General features: G+C 43.6%; 1 protein-coding gene and 3 non-coding genes across 18 annotated transcripts; 1 reads left to right on the forward strand and 3 right to left on the reverse strand.

Moving 5' to 3' along the window:
- Positions 1-5,387: 5,387 nt before the first annotated feature.
- Positions 5,388-15,154, reverse strand: HMGN4 (high mobility group nucleosomal binding domain 4). Of its 15 annotated transcripts, none has more exons than XM_077886149.1 (4): positions 12,785-13,139; positions 9,776-9,820; positions 9,519-9,623; positions 5,388-7,116 (listed from the first exon to the last, which is right to left on the reverse strand). In XM_077886149.1, exon 4 carries the CDS (start codon positions 7,029-7,031, stop codon positions 6,759-6,761), a length of 273 nt encoding a protein of 90 aa, XP_077742275.1. In that variant the 5' UTR covers positions 7,032-7,116; positions 9,519-9,623; positions 9,776-9,820; positions 12,785-13,139; the 3' UTR covers positions 5,388-6,758. The 15 variants fall into 15 exon arrangements, 10 of the variants coding, with proteins under 10 accessions (XP_077742275.1, XP_077742278.1, XP_077742274.1 ...); XR_013373771.1 differs by lacking the exon at positions 12,785-13,139 and adding an exon at positions 13,828-15,151 and having other exon boundaries at positions 7,033-7,116; positions 9,585-9,672; positions 9,775-9,820; XR_013373770.1 differs by lacking the exon at positions 12,785-13,139 and adding an exon at positions 13,828-14,559 and having other exon boundaries at positions 7,033-7,116; positions 9,519-9,672; positions 9,775-9,820.
- On the reverse strand, positions 14,390-14,462 carry TRNAR-ACG (transfer RNA arginine (anticodon ACG)). Its single transcript has one exon. It is a non-coding gene; the product is annotated as a tRNA-Arg (tRNA).
- A 3,193-nt stretch (positions 15,155-18,347) lies between the features above and the next one.
- TRNAT-AGU (transfer RNA threonine (anticodon AGU)) lies at positions 18,348-18,421 on the forward strand. The gene has a single exon. It is a non-coding gene; the product is annotated as a tRNA-Thr (tRNA).
- A 2,965-nt stretch (positions 18,422-21,386) lies between these two features.
- On the reverse strand, positions 21,387-21,469 carry TRNAL-CAG (transfer RNA leucine (anticodon CAG)). Its single transcript has one exon. It is a non-coding gene; the product is annotated as a tRNA-Leu (tRNA).
- Between the last annotated feature and the right edge of the window lie 13 nt (positions 21,470-21,482).

Below are 21,482 nucleotides of genomic sequence, written 5' to 3' on the forward strand. Positions count from 1 at the left end.
ATTATACCAGTATCCACGGAACCCTGTGTAGCAAGTTTAGCTTTCACGCTGGGTAAAATTTCAGACCTTGCCCATTTCTTGGCACTCATCAACCCGACGCTCTCCTCTTCCTTCTGTGTATTCCTTATCTTGGTTAGTTATACAACCACCCACATAAATCCAAAGCTAGAAACTAAGTCCTGTCTCAGACTCCTTCCCTTTCTTCATCCTTATTCCTCCTCCTCTGGATCCAACCCATTACCAAGTCTACCCGTTAAGTACTTAAGAGGAAGGGGTGCAGGGAATTCTGTGAAGACTTCATTTCCTTTTCTGCTCCCATCCTATCACGCAAATTCAGGCTCTTGCCATCTTTCTGAGGATTATGACAATAATTTTATTACTATCTTTTTTAGTATAGTGGACAGCTGTTTTTGCCACATCCTCTTGAAAGTCTTCATTTCTAGGCCTGAATAAAGCAGTATATTTCATAGTCAGGAAATCTCCACTTCCAATAACCTCCCTCTAATTCCACCATACAAAGGCCAACTGGCAGAGGTTTTTGTGAAATGCAAGTTTGCAAAGGCTTTTCCCCAGGGTTAAAACTTTTAAGTCAAACAGGATAAAATCTGAAATCCTTTGCAAGAGAAAGACTCTTCCTGAACTGCTTTGCCTCTACGGTATTTCTATCCATGACATCCTTCTTTTCTCTTGTGTTTTATCTAACCGTATGTTAACCTATGGCTCCCAGGGCAGCACAACCAAAAGTGGTGCTTAGAGCTAAATCCTTTATGCAAAGTCTCCTTTGCAAGTCTTTCTTTGTAAGGACGTATGGTTTAGAAACTGTGGAGCCAAATCTTGGAGCTTTCCACTTTTGTTTTTTTTCTTCTCTTTCCTCAGGATGTGGACAGCATTCTTTAGCATGCATATCTAAATGAAGTCATACATATAAGTAAATTTAGATATGTTATATATTTAGTACATATTATATTACACATTTAGTTACATATATATGTAACTAAAATTAATATAGTTAACAATACTGCGTTACATATTTGAAAGTTGCTAAGAGAGTAAATCTGGAACCTTCTCATCACACACACAATTTTTTTTTTGCCACTATGTAAAATGACAGATGCTTACCAGACATTGTGGTGATCATTTCACAATGTACAAAAATACCAGACTGTTATGTCATATAATTGGAACTAGTACATTATATGTCAACTGTACCTCAGAAAAAAAAATAAATAAAAAAAATGACCGAATTAATGGGCTGAATTCTGACTTATTTTTGTGCTCCCTCAGAACCTCATGTGATTCATGTCATCATGGTCACCTAAAAGAAATGTGACCAGGTGCAAGAAAAGTAATACTTAAATTACTAATATCTACATCTCCAGGGGTAGATGGCTCCTCTGTGCCAGGTGCTGTAGGAGGTACCTCTGCAAGGTTTCTTAACCTGGGGCCCGGTCGGTCAACCTGGAAGGAATAAATATTGACATCTTTAACATCTCTGACGTTGAACTAAAATCTGGCATGCCCTTCACATATGAACGTAGAGAGCAAAGGACAGTAAGAAGTCCCTGTGGTTTCATCGCCAAGAACAATCACAGGTTACAGCCTGCAGCCGACCGATAAATCCCCGAGACAGGAAGAGTGATGCTCCTCAAGGAACTCGGGGCTGCCTTACTGCTGATGTTTTACCAAAACCCTAAAGCTATTTTCCCTTAACAGCAGCCAGACCATCAAGGTCTTATGGAGCCCGCTTCCAGCTGACAGAGTCCCTAGAAACGGAGGTTTCCTCCACCTTCCCTCCTGCACAAACTAAAAAGTGTGTCACCATCATCCTCTCCTCAGGATCACCCCTTCTCCTGCCCGCGGGTCCTGCCCCAGCTACCATGGAAACACCTGCTGCACCGGTCCCGGGCCCCTGTCACCGGAACCCACATCCGATGACTGCAGCATCGCAGACCTGAGCGAGGAGATACCTTGTAAATGGCTCATACTTACTCTTCCGACGTGACAGTGGCCGTAAGACGGGGCTTGATGTAGAACATTCAATACGTCAACTCAGTGTTATTTTACATGCTTGGTAACTGTTTTTGTCGTATAATTGCCCTTTCTCTATTTGTTACTGCTTTTCTTAGAATATAATTTTGAGGAGGGCTCTACGGGCAGCATCGCGAGGCCAGAGGGCACTGAAGCCCCTAAGGGGTGCCCAGGCCCCAAGTGGCTTCTGGCTCTGACAATCCCCCTCGGGGAGGGTCCTGGGGGTTAGCGCCCTGAACCCCAGGCCTCCGCACGGTTGTGAGGGGTCCAAGGAATCCGGGAAGGAGCTTCACAGGGCCGGCCTCCCTCAGCCGGCTGGAGCCGGGCCGCGACGCCCGAAGCAGAGGCCTCCCGAAGCCCTAGAGAGGCTGGAAGTGCTTGGTGCGGCCCTAAGGGCTCCGGGCGCGCATGCGGGGGGCGCTCGTACTTCAGGGTCGTGCCCCACGTGGGGTGGGGAGCGCTGGAGCGGGTTGAGGGCATTTGGCGCCGTTTTTACGAAGATCGCTGTGTCCACTGTTGAGAAGAGGGCTTTTAGGGCCGGCAGTGAGGCTCCAACCTGATAGCCGGAGGCCAGCCTGGCAGCGCACCGGACAGGCCCCAGATGGTGGGGCCGCCACAGGAAAGCTGTGAGTGGGTTAAGGAGAAAAACTGGGTACCCTGCTCCCTGCCCCAACTAATACACATCATGCCTCCTAGTTAACAACCATCAATAAAGGAAACCTGACCCGGGGGTGGCAGCGCTTTCTCTTCTCTCTCAAGGTGCCTGCTCTCATGTCTGGAGATTGTACTTTTTGCTTTAATAAACTGCCCCACTTGTGTCACTTTGCTGTGCTGTGTGTCTGTCCTGGGGTTCCTTCTCGTGACCAAGAACCTGTGGTGATGCCTTCAGGTCTGGCTGAGCCAAGGCTCCAGGGCCCCGGGGTACCCCCAGTTCACCAGGCAATAAAACTAAGAGGTACGGAAGGAAGTGGATACAGGAAAGTAAGTTTCCCTCTCTCTTTCCAGCTCTTCCAGGACCAGGGCCTCCGTTTTGAGAGTCACAAATTTTATTATGGAAAACTCTGGATCACTCAAGCTGTTTGGTGTCAGACACCCAAATTCTCAAAATATTCATAAACCAGGATGTCAATTTATTAATTTACAGATAGGAATGTAAGTACCAAGTGGGTCAGAAAAGGGGGCAAAGAGGTTTAAAGTATAATAATCACTATTTCCTAATTTAGATTTAGAAATATTTGTCTAAAATATTTAGAAATATTTGTCTAAAAAACTACCATCTTTGTATAGAAAAAAATAGGTCTTTCTAGTTTTATGTTGCTAGAGAAACACTGAAATCCTGAATTCCATATGACCACTTCCCCATTGAATTTAGAGTCCTTTTATTCTTTTATTACTACCCTTCTTAATATATGTGTGTATGTATGTATGTATGTATATTTATTTATTTATTTTACTTATGAGAGACACAGAGAGGCAGAAGCAGGGTCCCTGCAGGGAGCCCGATAGGGAATTCAATCCCAGGACCCCAGAATCAGGTCCTGAGCCAAAGGCAAATGCTCAACCGCTGAGCCACCCAGGTACCCCTAATTACTATCTTTCTTTAGTGGAAATTACAACCGTTTAACATGCAGAATATTATTTCTTGCACTTGATTGTTTCCTGATGGTGTCTTGGGAAATGCCTTAATTTACACAGGAACTGGACAGATCACATTTGAAATTTAAACTACTGATCTTAAAAAAAAAAAATATATATATATATATATATATATATATATATATATATATATATATATATATATATATACCACTGATCTTTTCAACAATGGAAAGCTTCCAGGCCCTGCAGTTGTAGACCTGGCTCTTAATTTGGATTTTTCTACTCACTGTATTATCTCAAGGGAAATTATTTCATTTCTATTTGCATCAGTTTCACTAAATGTAAAGCAAAAGGGGGATACTAATATTCAGCTCAAAGGGTCATGGAAATCACTGGACAGATACAGTGTTTGGCAAACAATAAGCACTCAAGAAATACCTTATTGTTAAAAAAAAAACCTACTACAATTTGGCTATGCATTAATTTTTTTTAATTCAACAGTTTATTGAACATCAACTATGCACCATATTCTCTTAACATCTTTGCAAATGTTATTACTCTTACTAGAAGGCTTTCCTCCACTCCTTCCTTGCTTGACCACTCCTGTTTTCATTTTGCTGCCTAGGTGTCAAAATTACCCAGGAAGTTCTCCCTGAAACCCCTTTATACGCTCTGGCATCAGGCTCAGGGCTTCCGCAGCAGTATCACCACAACACTAAGCACAGTACTGTGTGGTGACTTTTTGCATTTGACTTTGGCTTCTGATGACAGAGAATGCTTTTCTTTGGTCCTGACCTGTTCTTGCTTGGCAAAGAGAAAGCACAGATACAGGTTTTGCTGTTAACCAAATAAAATGGGGCAGGAATAGTTGAGCAGAGGGAAGGACAGCAATACAGCATGGTAATATAGAATTTCATGCAATTCAGTGTGACGGCCATCTAATTTGTCTTCCTTCTTCAACTTTTGCCCTCTCCAGATGGCTGATTGCTTGCCCCCCTACCCCCACTTAGAATGTGTTCTCTGTTGGAACGCTAATGGTATCCCATCACTTTCAGAGAAAAATTACAGCTTGGAGGGTCTTCCATTTCCTGGCCCTCGGCTTTCTCTGCAATCCTATCAGCTGTCACTCTTATCCATCTTCTTTCCAGTTTAGCCACTTCTGCAGCCTTATTCCCTATTCTTCCTCAGCGAGCCAAACAAACACATTTTCACCTCCTGTCTGCTGGAGTGCTTTCCTTGCATATTGACATCTCTTGTTCCTTTATTTCATTAAGTGCTCTGCTCAGATGCCATCTCATCATGAAGGATTTCCCTCACCAGCCTATCTAAATGGCACCCACTTTTACTTGTTAACTTAAGGCCCCTCCTCACATAAATCTGTGTATTTTCTACTTCTCCCTCCCACCCTGACCCAACCATAATATCAGATTGGTGACAGTAAAAACTTTGTTTGTAAAAAAAAAAAACAACAAAAAAAAACTTTGTTTGCTCCTGTGCACTAAGCAGTTGGACAATGCTCAGCATTAGAAAGAGTAAAAATGGGAATAAAACTGTGTAGAAACAAAATTGTCTGTGTATGGTTTGCCTATGTAGAAAACCCAAAAAAATAGAGACATATTACATGAATTAATGAGAGTTTAGCAAGGTTGCTGGATCTAAACATCAAGTTTAGCTAAAAACAGAAACTGCAGTAATTAAAAAGATACCATGAAAATAGCATAAAAACATCTGAAGTCCCTAGGAAATATTAATAAAAGACATTTATGGAGAAAATTATAAAACTTTATTGAAAGACATTTAAAAAGGCTAAATAAATGGAGAACTATATCATGTTCATGGATTGGAAGACTCAACATTGTAATTAGTCTACAAATTCAATACAAATCCAATAAAAATTCCAACATTTTAATTTTGTTTTAGAACTTGTCCATCTAATTCTAAAAGTTGTACAGGAGAGCAAATGGCTAAGAATAGCCAAGATATTCCCAAGGAAGAAAAACTTGGTGGTGATTTTTTTTTTTTTTTTTTTTTTTGGAGGTGGGATTTGTCCTGAGATAGCAAGATCTTTTTTTAAGTTGTAGTACTCAGGCTTGTATAGTACTGCCACAAGGCTAGACAAATTGGCCAGTGAGTCACCCACATGTGTAGACTTCATTTATGAAAGAGCTGGTGTTATAGATCAGTGGGAAAGAATTAAGTCATTCATAGAGTGGTGCTGGGACAACCACCACTTATCCATATGGAAAAAAAAAAAAAAACATTCAACTGAACTATCTCATACTTTTCACAAAAATCAGTTCAGAGCAGACTAAAACCAAATGCGAAAAGCAAGACTATAAAAGGTCTACAATGCAGTAAAGAATAGCTCTATAACTTTGGGTAGGAAATCCCCTACCACCAAGCTAATTTGTATTCAGCTTAATAAGATATTTTGTAAAACCAGTTTCTTCCAGGAGAGAGTTGATAATCCACAACATTTTACAACTTTCAAACTCCCCTCCCCCGAAAGTCAACAGTCTTCGGTTGCTGTTTTGAAAAGGCAGAGTTCTCAGTAGGGGTGGATGTTTCACAAGAGATATGTAAGATCTTTTTGCAGGTCAACTCCAGCATGTTAGAAAGATGCTAAAACTCTCAGATTACAAAAGGGATGATCTGCAAACTATGAGCAGGAACCTTGGCTCTTTTGAGCAACACCATGTTGATGTCATCACCAGAAAGCCTGAGTATTTTAGGAGGCCCAAGGCCACATCAAAACTATTTCAGGAAGTCAGGTATATGCTGATGGCATCAGGAAAGAAGACAAAGTTTTGCTTCTCCACGATGTAAGGCTTCTAAGCCAAAGTGGCTGAATTATGTGAATGTCAGAGAATCCCTCCTGGGAACCAAGAATAATCTTCAAACACAAGGATAGAAGATCTCATCTTCCCCCATTTCAATCCAGCTTCTGAGACATTCTGTTAGTGGTATTTGCACTTTGCATGAAAGAAAAGACAACAACAATGTGTCTTGTAGGCTAACAACAGAAATTTGAAAAAAAAAAAATTCTACATTTTTATAAAACTTGATTAAAGAAAAATAGTATTTCAAACAGTATAGTCACTAGAAGGACAGCGCTATCAAAAAAGTACCCTTCACTTGGCATCCCCACCACCTTCTGCTTTCTGTGACTGGGCTGCAGAAGCATCTAAGTTCTTTGCAGCGTTGTTGCCATCCTTGCCACCCTCTGCTTTGCCCTTTCTCCTTCTGGGCAGCTTCTCTCCTTTCTTGGCAGGGGTCTTTTTAGGCCTGGGTTCTGGTTTTGGAGGAGCCGGTTTAGCAGACAACCGTGCTGATCTCCTCTGTGGCTCATCCTTCACCTTCCCTTTGTCACCTTTAGCATCTCCTTTTGCCTTTCTCTTGGGCATGGTGGCAGCAGCGCTCGGCAGGTAGCTCTGTCAGTCCAGGGAAGGGGTGGTTTCTGTCTCCTTCCCACTGCTCCTAGAAAGATTTCTTTCACAAACACAGAAAAGTATAAACCATGATGGGAAAGACTGACAAATTTAACTACATTAAGATTCAAATTTGACTATGTTAAAATGAATACTTTGTGTAAATCAAAGATACTATAAAAAAGTAAAAAAGGTAAGTTGCAAGCTGGGCAAAGATATTTGTAACATATATGACTGACGAGGGATTTGAATCCAGAATATATAATGAATTTCTACAGATCCATGAGAAAAGGACAAAAGGAAAATTTTAAACAGTGAGCAGAAGCGTTAACAAGTACTTTTTAGAAGAAGCATGAATGGTGAATAAACACAAAAAAGTACTCTTAAAATGCATACTAACATTTCACACCCATTAAACTAGCGGAAACTAAATTGTTTGACAAAATCAAGGGCTCAGTAGATGTGTAACAATGAAAACACCAAATACTGCTTGGATGTGTGTTTATGTGTATACAAATTAGTGTATTAAATTTGAAAACATACTGAAAAGCAATTTCACTTCTGGGTATTTCCTAGAGGAATTCTTAGAAATGTGCACAGGAAAGAAATCCCTACAAGAATGTTTATGGCAAATCTGTAATTTCAAAACACAATACCACCCACCGGCCTTCAATGATAGAATAGGTAAATATGTTTAGTAGCATCTATGCAAGGGAATGCTATTCAGCAGCAGAAACGAGTAGATTACAGTGACACGCAAAAACAGAGATGAATCTCAAGAACATAATGTTGAGCAAAAATGACAGGTTGCAAAATATGTACAGTATAGGTCCATTTACAAGTACAAGAGTAAATGACATGTTTAGGCTACAAGCATATAGTAAAACTAAAAAGAAAAACAAGAGATAAAGATAAAAATCGAAACAGTCACAGCAAAAGGAATTGAGAAAGGGATGGCGGTTGGAGAGTAAAAAGATCCAGAGAAAGGGCTGGGGGTAGCATTCTCTCCCTTGAATTGAGGGTGGGGTGGAGGAGGAGTGACATGGCTGGTGTACTATTCTCTGGATTCTACACAGAGCCATTTTATGTATCTGTTCAAGAATTAATAAAAATTACTTTAAAAAAGTACATAGCCCAAAGCACAGGTTCAAGGATATACAGAATGGAAAGTGATTTGAGTTTAGGTAATTAGGGCCTAGGCCTATGGCTGGCATTCACAAGCACTGTGTGAACTTTTTTAAAGCTTTACGCTAGGACTAGCTACTCACACTTCTGTCCCACCCTTGAAAACATTTCCTGGGGAATTCTGTAACCTATGCCCTGTCCCATTCCACCATGTTTTAATTTAAGAAAAAAAAATTATCTTGTCCCTAAACTGCTCCAGAGTATTGTTTTGTTGTTTTGTTTTTGCTGGACCTCAGTATCTAAATACATAAAGGGCAAACATGATCCTTGAGCAAACTTGGTTTTGATTTTTATGTTCCTTGACCAACAAAAATGATCACCTACAAATGGTGCTAAAACATCAAACTATCTATTTTTCTCCTCAGTTTTTCACCATGACTAGAATTACTGGAAATGTTGCATTTTTCCTTCCTTCTTGTGCAATAGAGGGAGAAGTGTATTAGTATAAAGAAGAAAAGAAGAAGCAAAGTGACTTGAATCAGTCAGTATTTCCCTTGGTACCTTATAAGAAACTTTGGGAACTGAGATTGAAACTGAGAGGAGAAACAGTTCCATGCTCATGCTGAACAGCAATTCACTGAAAAGCTAATGTGAAATTAGCTGGACCCTTCTAATCCCTTACTGTGCTCTTCCTTTGCCTCTAAATAATCGAAATTACTGAGGGCCGAAAAGTCCCTGTTGCCACAGATACATGCTGCAGTTCAACTGATCCAGTAGACTCAACCTGCTCTCTCCTGAGGACATGCTTCCCTAGACATTTTGTGAATTTGTGCCTGATTTATTCCTTTTTTTTCTCTCTCCCAAATGTATCACTAAAGAAATGTGTAAGCGATTCTTAGAGAACAAAAGTTTTTTTTTTTTAATCCAAATTCTGACACAAAAAAGAAAATACTTTATAAAGAAAGTACTTGAGAAGGATGCCAGAAATCACATAGGTCAACTCTGGGTATGGTAAAGGTGTGCCCAGAAAGGAAAAGGTAGGAAAAGACAGCTGTTCTTATGAGGAAGGAACCAACGTTGCGAGATATTTTATGGCATGAAAATCATTTGGTCTTCTATTAGGGTAACTTGGTTTACATCCACTGCCCTGGTGCGATTATTAATAATGTCCCCATTCACTCTCAAAAGTGTGCCAATGTGAATAAAAAATGATAATGTCACTGTAAACATTCTGCATATATTTTTAGAGGCCTTTTCATTACCAGAGGATGAGAGAGGAGACCAAAGGGTGAGCTTTTCTTCTAGGACACACTTCCCTACAGAATGGACACTTCATACCATTCTCCTTCCATCTCACTCCAAAACTGTGTATCTTAGCCCATGTCCTGGTGTGGGAACGCTCACAGTCTGTTTCGTGGGCTCAGTCTTCTTCATGTTAGATCCCTTGCAGTCCGTCCCAAGCAGGGGGGCCGTGATCACCACATGTCAAAGGCCGAAACACAGCAGGTAACAATAAAGATAAATTCAAGGAAAACAGGCCACCAGCTAGATGCTGTATTTGAGTATATGAAATGGATTAGTTCCTTGAAACTCACCTTGCGGAAGCTTATCAGGAGACCACAGGCTGACTCTCCAGAGACCTTGCAAATCAGGAGACAGATACACAAATAAGGAAAAAGGGCCAGTGGAATAAAGTGATTTCATTTCCATGAAGGCCAAAGATAGATGGGTAGGGAGGGTTCTCACCACCCAGTGGTATTAACTGCATAGAAATTATTGGTGGTGGAGGGCCAGGGATTTTTTAGGATAATGAGACTAATCTGTATGAGCTATAATTGTAGATAGATGACATTATGCAGTTAACAAAACTCAACTGTATACAGTGAAGCCTAAATAAATAATGGACTTCCATCAATTGTAACAGATGTATCCCACGAGCGCAAGCTGTTATTAATAAGAGAAACTAATAATAGAACCTACGTCCTGCTCAATTTGTCAAAAAGCTAAAACTGCTCTTAAAAAAATAAAGTCTACTAATTAAAAAAAAACTATTTTAAGAATTAAAAAAAAAGAAGTGATAATTTGTTAGGCAATAAAATATAGAAGTCATAGGATTACAAATATTCCATCATGCATGTGAGAGAAATAAATATTATAAACTGGCAGATAAATCACATAAGTAATTTTATAACTTTGGGAATACAGAGATAGGACTTTCAATACTATCACCAGGGCAAGAAATTACCAAGACATGGCAACAATTTTTAAAGTTTTAGGAATTTAACAATTCCCCTTTGTTAAAATAACACATCCAAGGACAGAATTATATTAACAGAGAACAGAACAAACAAAATAGTTCATGAAAGTGTTGAATCATTCATTTTCACGTTGTAAAGAATCAGACTGAAATCCTTAAGAAAGCTCACAGTTCAACTCTTCATTTAACCAGACTGCTTGTTCTATAATGTGGAAAGGTATCTTTCCCTCAGCAGCCTCAAGGGAGAGGGAACATCTGCCCCATCCTTTTTTAAAAATATTTTTGTTAGCTATGAAGACTTGTATTTTTCATTAGAAACAGACCCATGAAGTTTAAATTAACCAGCAGAAGTAGCTTCAAAGACCTAAAAGTCAAATAAGAAGCAAATAATCTATTTCATCTGAAACAGAAATATGCAAATGATGAGTAATGAGGAGATGCAGGGTACTACAGTTTTCTGTGAGGTTAACTGGTGGAAATTTTCCAAACTGTGGCAATAATAATATATATATAAAACGTCAATCTCAGTCCCCAAAAGTGAGCTGAATTTGTCCCTCACCCAGCCCCCACCCAAATTCATTGGTTGAAGTCCTAACCCCTAGGACCTCAGACTGTGACTGTATTTGGAGATAGGGCCTTTAGAAAGGTAGTTAAGGAAAAATGAGGTCATGCGGGTGGGCCCTAATAATAGTAGATTAGAACACAGACAACACAGAGGGGTGACCATGTGCAAGCTAAGGAGAGAAAGGCCTCAGAAAGGACCAAAGCTGCCACCATCTTGATGACTGACTTCCAGACTTTAGGACTATGAGAAAATAAACTTCCATTGCTTGTCATATGTGGTCAGTAGCACTTTTGTTACAGCAGTCCTGGCACCCACCAACACAGGAGAATAGAGCGTAAAGACCTTAGTGGCCTGCGACACATCTTGGATTAGGTACATTCTGAGGTTTTGCATAGCTCTCAAAATCCTTTTCCTGTTTTTTTTTGTTTTTGTTTTTTTTTTCTCTTTCACTGTAAGCTTGTCTCCAGTATCCCTGGAGCAAATCCTACCTCATCCAATACACACACATCCCTCCATTTCCAGCAACCATGTACAAGGCACATTTAAGCAGCATTCTTCTGCTCCCTTGACTGTTACTGACCTGGATCTCAGGGAGATAGTTCTAACTTGGGTTCTAGTCTCAATCCCACCCCAAAGTCAGAAGGCCACCTTCTTCTCTCTGCACCTTGGGGTCGGAGGGAAGACCTGGAAGAAGACTGCTAACACCAAGGTTAGGAAAGAGAGAATAAAGGACATAACACAATTAAATAAAAAATTGTACATGCAGGGTGTGGTGTGCCACAGGAGCAAGAGCTCACATGGCGTCAGCCATTACCTAGAGCCTTTTTGTTCTCCACCTTCCAAATGAATTATCAGCCAAGGTGGGCAGCCCTAGCTTCCATTTGGCATTAAGTGAGGGAGGCAGGGAGAGAAGGGTAGTAGGAGAAGGTAAGAACAGGCAGGGTGTCTCAAAGGGTAGGGCTGCTTCTGCATCTTGCCAGAATACACCTGGTTTGAAGAAAAGCAGAGAGCCACAGGCTTCCAGTGAAACTGTCCCCCGTCTGCAACTAGTTGGCTTGGGGCACACATGGTCTCCCAGCTAAGGTACTCCTGCCCACTGGCATCCCAGAAGGATGGGAGAGGACAAATCTGCCAGCATCTCCCAGGTTCCTGAGACCCGTGCCTCCTTTCAGGGCACCTCTGAGTGATAGAGGAGAGATTTCAAATGAAAATGTCTTGGGTACATTTCTATTGAGCACATGCCAAAGCTTATTATCTTGCTAACAAGGAAATTAAAAAGATGACAAAAGCAAAGGTTTTGGGATGCCTGGGTGGCTCAGCAGTTGAGTGCCTGCCTTCCATCCAGGGCAAGATCCTGGCGTCCCAGTACAGAGTCCCACATCGGGCTCCCTGCATGGAGCCCGCTTCTCTCTCTGCCTGTGTCTCTGCCTCTTTCTCTTTCTGTGTCTCACATGAATAAATAAATAAAAACTTAAAAAAAAAAAAAAGAAAAAGGCAAGGGTTTTTGGAATAGATATGAAAATGGAGGAAGAAGAGAAAGAAAAAAAGAGTGAAAAGAAAGAAACAGCTCATTCGATAAAGATTGCCCTTTCTTTTTTATATTATGGTCGTAAAAACACCGCATTCATAGCAATCATTTCAGGGAACCTAGAGCAATGGGATCTGAGAGACCAGGCTTGGCTAACCCCTAAAAATAGCAGTAGTAGTAGCAGCGGTAATAAAAATAATACAAGTATTAATTGTAGTAATAATTCATCTAGGAGGGAAATCCCGAGGATATACCTGAAGCTGTCCGGTGGAATGTTAAGACTTCTGCACCAGAAAAGCCTTTGACGGATCCCATTAACACGGAAGCAGGCCATGTATGGCAAGACAGAGGTAGAGGCCAAACACTGGGGCTCAAGACCTGATTTTAAACGGGGGCTACCAGGTGCTTTTCTCAAGCTTCAGGGCAATACGCGGAATCCAGCTGGTCCGTTTCTTAACTTTGGGATCGTTTTCTTTCTTTTGGCGAGGAAAGCAGAAGGCCACGGTGAAGGTAGCCCGAGGCGCGGCCAGGGAGAAGGCGGGGAGAGTACGGGCCCGCCGCGGCCCTGCAGCTCACGTCCTTGCAAGGGCTCCCCCGCCCCCGGTCGTGCCCCGGCGTCCCCGCGGGGCTGTAAGCTCAGGAACCCAGCACCGGTCGTGCCCCGGTCGCCCCCCCCCCCCCCCCGGTCGTGCCCCGGCGTCCCCGCGGGGCTGTGGGCTCGGGGACCCAGGGCCGGCGCCCCGCCCCCCCGGGCCAGCAGCGGTGCCGTTACTCCGGAGAGGCGGGCCAGGCGGGCCCTCACGGCGACCCGGCTCGACTGCGGAGGCCCCCGCACCCGAGACTTGGGGGACCTCCCCACGCACCCAGGCGCGCCCCGAGGCCTCCGCCGCTTACCCGAGTCCGCGACCGTCCGGGAGGCGAGGGCGCCCGGCTGCGGCCCGGGCCGCGCGGGTGCCCTCGGCCGGGGCAGGGCGGGCACGGGCCGTGGGGCGGAGGAGAGACGCGCGCGGCGGGCCCTGCCGGGGACAGGAAGGTGACCGGCGGCGAGGAACCGCTTCCGGGACTGCGGGCAGCAGCTACCTCGCGTCGGGGCAGGGGAGAGCCGTCTCTCCCCTCGCGAGACGTCAGGCCGCCGCCCGGGCCGCGAGCCCCCGACCCGCCTGGGGCGGCGCCGCCTCAGCACTAGGGCCCGGCGACAGGACCCCCAAAGGCTGGGGAGCATATTTCTGAAGGCGTGGTATTTTTAAAAATCACATAAAACAAAATTTTGAAGAATGAGTCGCAAAACGGAGCGCACCTGTTTCCGCCCGGTTTCGAACCGGGGACCTTTCGCGTGTGAGGCGAACGTGATAACCACTACACTACGGAAACCAGCCGCGAGGCTGCCGCGCTCGAAGGTAGTTGTCCCTGCGGAACACGCCCCGCGCTCGCTCTGCTCCGCTCCGCTCCCGCCTTCCCCGATCCCTGCAGCCGAGCTTCGTTCGCGGGTGCGTCGGTGCTTGGACGTTGAGCGCTCGCACCTGACAAGGCGGTAAGACGCGCACATGGAGTCCTTCCAGAGTCCATGCCTGAGGCCAGAGCCTTAACAATTCACGCTCAAAATGGCCAGACGGAGGAAAACTAGAGAGACTACGATCTTCACGCGTTTCGACCGGAACGGGCACGCCCCGGGACTGCGCGCACTCAGCGGCCGAGCCGCGGCATCCGCTCTGCAGTGGCCTGGTGATCCCCGCGGTGGTAAAAGCGGGGGCTTTCTCGCCGCGGAGAACTTGCAGGAGACTCCCTCTGCGCGAGGTCTGGAACCCTGCGTCCCTCGCCGCCGAGGCGTGGAGGGAAGAGTAAAACGGAAGCGCGCCCACCGAGCCAGCCAGGAGTCGAACCTGGAATCTTCTGATCCGTAGTCAGACGCGTTATCCATTGCGCCACTGGCCCCGCATGCGGGAAGGGGGCGCCTGCAGGTCTTCGTGAGGACTCGGGTTCCGGCGGGGCCCGACGCCAGGCGTCCGCGCTCCGGTCTCGCTCCCGCCGCCGCGAGGTCGCTCCGGGGCAGCCACCTGCTCGCCGCCCGCATTCCCTCTTCATCCACGCGTTCGCGCCGCAGCCTGTGTCACCCACCGTTCAAGGCTCTGGAAGCGGAGCCTAGAAGAAAACAGGTGTGATCCCTGCCCATCGAGGAGATTACAACCGTGAATCACTAAATAAGTAGAATAATTATGATAAGCACCTGGAGGAAAATAAACCGGGAAGTCCAGGAAAGCCCAGCGGAGTCGGGGATCAACGATAGAGAAACGCGGCCACCGGGGGAAGGAGCCATTGGAACGCTGGAGGTCAGGGCGGAAGCCAGGAGGGACCGGTGCGCGCAGGCGACCCCCGCGAGGGCTCTGCGTGGGACCTGTAGGAAACTGGAGGTCGTTGGGGGATGGCGTGATCGGACATGCTTTCTTGTCTCTCCTCGAGTCGTTAAAAAATTTCCATCTCGGTATTTACTAAGCAAGACTCGGTGCTAAGCACCTGCTCTGCCTGTGCTTCCACCGCTGGGCCCCACCGCACAGCATCTGACACCTGTCAATGGAGCATCATCAGCCCGGACACACGGGAACGCTCACGGGTTTGCCTTCTCAAATAAGCATCTCTATTCTCTTACGTGTGCGGTTCAGCCTCTGTATTCCTGAGGAGTCAGCGTTCTCTCCATGCCTGGGTTGAGCGTTGTAAAGCTGAGGGCTGTTGACAGAGAGAGTAAAACTGCCTGACGTGGAGAACATAGGCGCTGAGTTTAGAAAATACTTGCTTTCAGCTCGTAAGATTGCAGCAGCCCTTAAGAAGAATATGCATCTTGCTACTCTTTTCTGCATAAGTCAAAGTACACCTCGTTGGGAATTCCACACACACACACACACACACACAGACACACACACGCCCATGGTAGAACAGGGGACTTCTGACGGGGGTTTTGTCCTTGTACCCCTAGGGCACTTTGGTGGTTATTGATTGCTTCACAGAATAATGATTTTAAATATAAAGAAAAAAATAACGTAAGATTTCAAAGGGAAATCAATTATATTGAAATATGTTGTCAAAGTATTAAAATGGAATATATGGTAATATTTGTGCTCCTTTATTAATGCACTGAATGACAATATACAGCAGGAGGTCTAATAAGTACTGTGATTTCAAAGCACTTGTGAGCATAAATGGTATTTAAAGACATTTGTAACAACTGTTCTTTTATATGAAATATTCGTGATTTCCAAAAGCGATAAAGTAAAAAGGACTGAAATACAAGTGTGATTTGTTGCCTGCATTCATAATGGAAGAAACCCCAAAATTTCAGTAGCAAGTTAGTCAAAATAAAAATGTATTTTCCCATCCAAGTTCACAGACTATCCGGTCCCTAAAGGAAGCAAAAGACTTCTAAAGAGAAGTTTGGAAACATGAACAATTTGCCTGCGTTTTCAGAAATAAAGCAAACTGGGGTACTTCTTGGTTCTGTTTTATCCTCATCACATACTCAGGATAGGCAGGCCAGATCCCACGGTGTCCCTGGAGCCACGGGTCCCATCCTGCACCTCTAAAATGGGCTTCCACTCAGATAGCTGGAGGCCCTGTCCACATTTGCTCTGCTCATCTGCTCACCAACAAAGACCTCTCTTTGTTTTGCAGGTTTTGAAAGCTTCTCCTGCTGCTTCAAATTTCTTAGCCATGTTCACAAATGGACATGAGCTGGGGCAGGCTTTCACTTTGTTTTTGGAGATCTTTATACTGCGCCTTCTTTTCTGAGAGTTCCAGTTTCTAGTTTCCAGTCTTTTCTTTAGTGGTTGTATCAGTCAGAGAAACAGAGTCCAGAAAAAATAGAACCAGTAGAAGAATATAAATGAGTGAATGAATGAATGAATGAATGTTTCTAGGACTGGCATGTATGAAATCTGCAGGGCAGGCCTGTACTTTAATAAAATCTCAGGCAGAAGCTGAGGCTACAGTCTTGAAACCAAATTTCTTCTTCCTCAGGAAAACCTCCATTTTGCTTTTAAAGCCTTTCAACTGGTTGGAAATATTAATGGGTTAGAAATAATAATTGGTTCAACTGGCTAGCTTATCCATATTACTGTGGATACTTAGGGTCAAGTAATTGTAGATTTAACCATATTTACAAAATATCTTCACAGTAACATGTAGATTACTTCAGTTGAATAACTGGATAGCATAGCCTAGTTGAGTTAATACACCAAGCTAACTGTCACGGTGGTAGACTCCTCTCCTTTTCTGTGTCCCAGTATACTTGTTCTTCTGGTTTCCTTCTCAAACATATGGAAAATGGCACTGTCTGCCCCTCCCACGCTTGTTTACATTAATGTCAGCAGGCTGTGACACAGAGATCCCCACCTTCTCCAATTTCAGATTTGTGGGACAGAGCTAATGTAAGAGGCCTTCCATGGTCTTTGCTGGTCACACTTGGAATTGAGTAGAAGAGAGAATTCACACCCAGATTTCTGGAAACAATTGCTCTAAGTCTCAATTTTTTCCCTCTAGCTTGTTAAACAACTGCCTTCCCAGAATTTCAGTGCAAATGTAGACAGCTGCTAACCAAAGGGAAAAGCCAAACAAAATACTATTGGCTCTGCTGTCTTTCTGACTGCCACAGTTTGATCAAAGCCATATGAGGTGTGACTGTGCTGCTTATGACTATATTAGCTCCAAGTGCACTAATAATATAATGGCTACTCTTATCATATTAAGGAAAATAGGTGATTATTCCTTAGAGTCTCAAACTAATTGTATAGACTTTCTATGTTTTACTGAAATGAGAAATCTAGTAGAGTCATGGGCTTTTACACCTCACTCCCCCACCTCCCATCATATATGTAGGTGGAGGTAAAGGCCTCTTATAGTGTGACAGAGAACTCCTTCAAATATTGATAGAGTTTAGAAAAACTAAAATATTGATTTCAACATTATCACCATGACAATAGATTTCAAGCAACACAACCAATCATCATCTCATAGGGGAAGTTACTTTCGCAGTTTACGGCAACAATTGGGAGTTTCACTGGTGCTTACTGTTCAAATTTTATTCCCAAGGACAGATTTATTTTACAGAGAATAGAATAAATTGGGAACACTTACAAATACTCACATGAGACCTCATGACAATCTAGAAATTCTTATGAATGTCTCAATTTGACATCTTACCAAACAGATCCTTTGCACAAGTTTTGGGACAAGAAAGCTTCTCTCCCTCTGTAGTTGCAGAGGAGAAGGGACTGCTCTCTCCTTTCTCTCTAAGACTAGGTCTAATTATGAAGTCTTGTATTTTTAAGGTGTGACTCTGGAATTCCACTAGCTAACATTATAAGCAAGAAGCAGGCAGGTGGAAGCTAATTTTCTGGAAAGAAATGGGGTTAAGGAATGACTGAATTTTTCATTAAAGACTGAAACATAGGACTGAGAGCTCGCTCCCTTCGGGGACCAGTTCTGGGTGCTGGGAGTATTCTGGTGTCAGTGTGGTGTGTTCCCTCCCTTGGGCCTCAGGTCCCACTCCCACTCCCTGCGGAGGCAGGAGAACTGCCCTGCTCGCAGTTTCTGGGACAGGACGCCTCGGGCTCCCGCGGGAAGGGACTCAAGTTTTCCTGTAGCCGCGCGGTTTCTTAGGTCTTCGTGGTGGTGAAGCGGGATTGACTCGTCGTTAGGGTCTGGGGTCGTCGTGGGGGTGAAGCATTTGTGCTGCTCCTGAGCCTCTATAGTGAGAAAATCCAGAGATGCACACAACAAAAGCAAAGATCATTCCCTTTCACAGTCGATTTAGGAGCCGGTGAGCGTGTTGGCTCCGTGGCTTAGCTGGTTAAAGCGCCTGTCTAGTAAACAGGAGATCCTGGGTTCGAATCCCAGCGGGGCCTTTTGTGATTTTCCCACCCTCAATAAAGAGGATGAGTGATCAAAGTGTAATATTTGGGATAGATTACTCTGCAGAGTTTGGAATTTAACTCTACTGTTTTATATGGGTCTGAGGGTGGCCTCTCTGTTTGCATAGAGGAAATGTAAAGATGAACTTACATTTCTTTAGGGAGAAAGAATTTCTACCTTATGTCTTTTTCCAGGCCTAGAGTACAGAATTCTATCAAATGCAGAGGACAGCTGAGTCACCGTATAGAAGTCAATACTAAACCACTACTTAATCCCGTTACTGAATTTGACCTAATCTTCACCCCCCTGCTCCATAGGGTCCAGGAACACCTTTACTGGGATGCTTCCAGCCACGAGGCCCTCAATTGATTGCATGAGGTAATAGTACTGGCTACTAAAATGTATAGAATGTTCCAGGTGATGAATCTAACCATCTCTCCCAAAAGCTTAAAAGCCTTTCTAACTCTCCATATTTTCAATCATGAAAGTGATTTATACGTACCGGTGGAAATGACTTAATCAAATGCTTGTTTATTCAGGCGGTGACTATTTGTCCAGAGCCAACTATAAGGCAAGCACCATGCTAATCACACATGGGTCCTGAATTCTGTTCTAAAAAGACTAGGGGACGGCGTGGCAAACAATTCAATGGCAGTTCCAGGATGGTAGCATGGAATAATACTGGGAGTGGGGACACTGTGGGACATGGTTTGCTATTTAACCCAGACTGGCAGAGATAGAAGGAAGTGGGGGAAGACTTCATGAAAGAAGTGACATCCAGACTGAGCATGAAGGAAATGTAGGAGACTTCTTGCAGACATGAGAGTGGATTGAGGAGAAGGAGTGGAAAAAGTGCTCAGGGCAAAAGGGAAACTGTGTGACCAGAGGTGTGAAAGGGGATGCCCAGTGCAGGTAAGTGGAAGCAATGAGGGCGGGGAGGTATGTCTGCACCTGAAACTCTTCCGTGTCTGGAGATGACCAAAGGCCTTTGGGCATCCTCATCATTTGTGGCCTCATGAAGATCACAGATGGACATGACCTGATAATTGACAGTTATCAAGTGCTTCATGTTCATTTGTTTTGTTTTGTTTTTGCTTTTTGGTTTTGTTTGTGTTTATGTTTGTGTTTTTCAAAAAGACCATGTGTTACCAAAGCAGAAAGGGTGGCATTTGGAATTTACCAGTTGTGAGTAAGTAGAGTCTACAGCTGGACTGCTGAGATTTTTCTGTGAGGAGGTGGAGCTGGAATTCCCATTTCACCCCGGATAGCAATACTCATCTACTTGCTTTTTATCTTTGTTGCCATCCTGTCTACTTCTTGGGGCAAGGGCTATATCTCTGGATCTTCAGAGTTCAACATAGGCCCCAGCAAACAGCAGGTGCTCTATTGGAACAAAAAAATATCGTTCATCCGGTGTTGGTTATTTACCAGGCATTTATTATTTGCCAAGTACTTAATACATACTAAGTTATGCGATTCTCACAGCACACTTACAAAGGATTGTTCAATTATTTCCCATATTTTAAAGAGGAGGGCACCAAGGCAGAGGGATACAAAGTCACTTGCCTGGAAAGTCATAGAGTTCATAAGTGGCAGAGTCAGGGGTGAGCTCATGTAACCAGAATAGCATTAAGTCAACCTGTTGGCCCCCCAAGTATCTCCGAATGCTTCTCCTCTTTGCACCTATTTGCTGTTCCCTCCTTTGTCATGTGCTGCTGAGACCCAAGTGGGGACTCAAAACGGGCAGAAATGGACTGAATATATGGCCACCTGGACAATAAGGAGAAACCTACTTTGGTTGTTCTTTACTAACCTTATTGATGACCATCTTTCTAAGAAATACCAATTCATTTTTCTTTCACTATATGTATGAATGTTCCTGTGAATTTTAAGGAGTTTGGGAGAGGGCAGAATGATTCTGAATGTCAATGATCACAAAACAGATTTGCCCCATTTGCTGTCTTTCTAAGTGAGTATTTGATTAGATTTCTTTTTTAAAAAGGAACAGTGGGGAGAAAATTCCAGTTACCTGAGATTTTTTATTATTTGGGGCTTTGCAATAAATTGTGTAAGAATAATAATATTCACTGTCCAAGTTTTGAGTTCAAAACAGAAACACCGTATGCTAATATTTGTAATTAGCTATTGATGCTTAAGATAAGCAGGCTGGACATCAGGAACCTTGAATTTGGGGAATATTTCTGAAGATGTCACTACACATGAATTTCTGTGTTTCTAAATCACATTCCCTGGGTCCTGAATCCTTTTCTGAAGCTCAAAGTTTGCAAACCGTCAGACTCTCATGCTGTTGTGACAGGGAAAGCTTCATAATGGAATAGATGGGAGGATGTTCATTGAGAGCACCTTCTCTGTGGTGGGGAGGCATGGGACCCAAACTGGGAGTCATCCCTGGGTGAGTAGGCAAACACACACTTGTGACAATTGAAAGAAATTGGTCTTTTTTTTCCAGGCCTAGATGTACATACAGCAGCATAAATAAACCTGAAAGCCATGGTAGGACGGAATATGGTAAAAATAGAATGATATAGGAGGCAGCGTCATTTATGTAAATTAAAGAGGGAAGCACTGAAACCAAAAAGAAATGTTCTACAAAAAAACATTTAGAAAGGAAAAGATGACCTCTCTCCAGTAATTTCTTACGGGGGTGAGGGATGGGAAATAAGCTTGAAGGTGAATATTAGAAAGAAATCTATAAGTAAACAGAACAAAAGAGGGGCCCTGGGGAACATCAGTGTTTGTGATTTAGGAGTTGACATGCCTTTCATTCCTTGAATGTGAGAAAGATAGGAGATGAAGGTAAAACTACTAGAGCTTATGTCTTCTAGATAGAGTGCTTAATTTTAGAGCGTTGATAAGAAATTTTGAAATATTGATCATTCCACACGATGGAGAATATAGGAAAAGGAGGCAGGATACATTCAATTGCTAAAAACGACTTGTCAGGAGTGGGATTCGAACCCACGCCTCCAGGGGAGACTGCGACCTGAACGCAGCGCCTTAGACCGCTCGGCCATCCTGACTCACTGGAAGTTT

Source organism: Canis aureus, chromosome 37, assembly GCF_053574225.1.
Source record: "Canis aureus isolate CA01 chromosome 37, VMU_Caureus_v.1.0, whole genome shotgun sequence".
NCBI classification, from domain to species: Eukaryota; Metazoa; Chordata; class Mammalia; order Carnivora; family Canidae; genus Canis; species Canis aureus.

Bases quoted from the DNA above. Each gene is read 5' to 3' on its own strand.
- HMGN4 (XM_077886143.1), bottom strand. From the start codon at position 14,076: ATGTGCGCGTCTTACCGCCTTGTCAGGTGCGAGCGCTCAACGTCCAAG. The intron at 9,821-13,827 runs GTGCGCTCCGTT...CTGATTTGCAAG, and splicing joins TCGAAACCGGGCGGAAACAG to GTCTCTGGAGAGTCAGCCTG. The intron at 9,624-9,775 runs GTGAGTTTCAAG...ACGGACTGCAAG, and splicing joins TCCTGATAAGCTTCCGCAAG to GGATCTAACATGAAGAAGAC.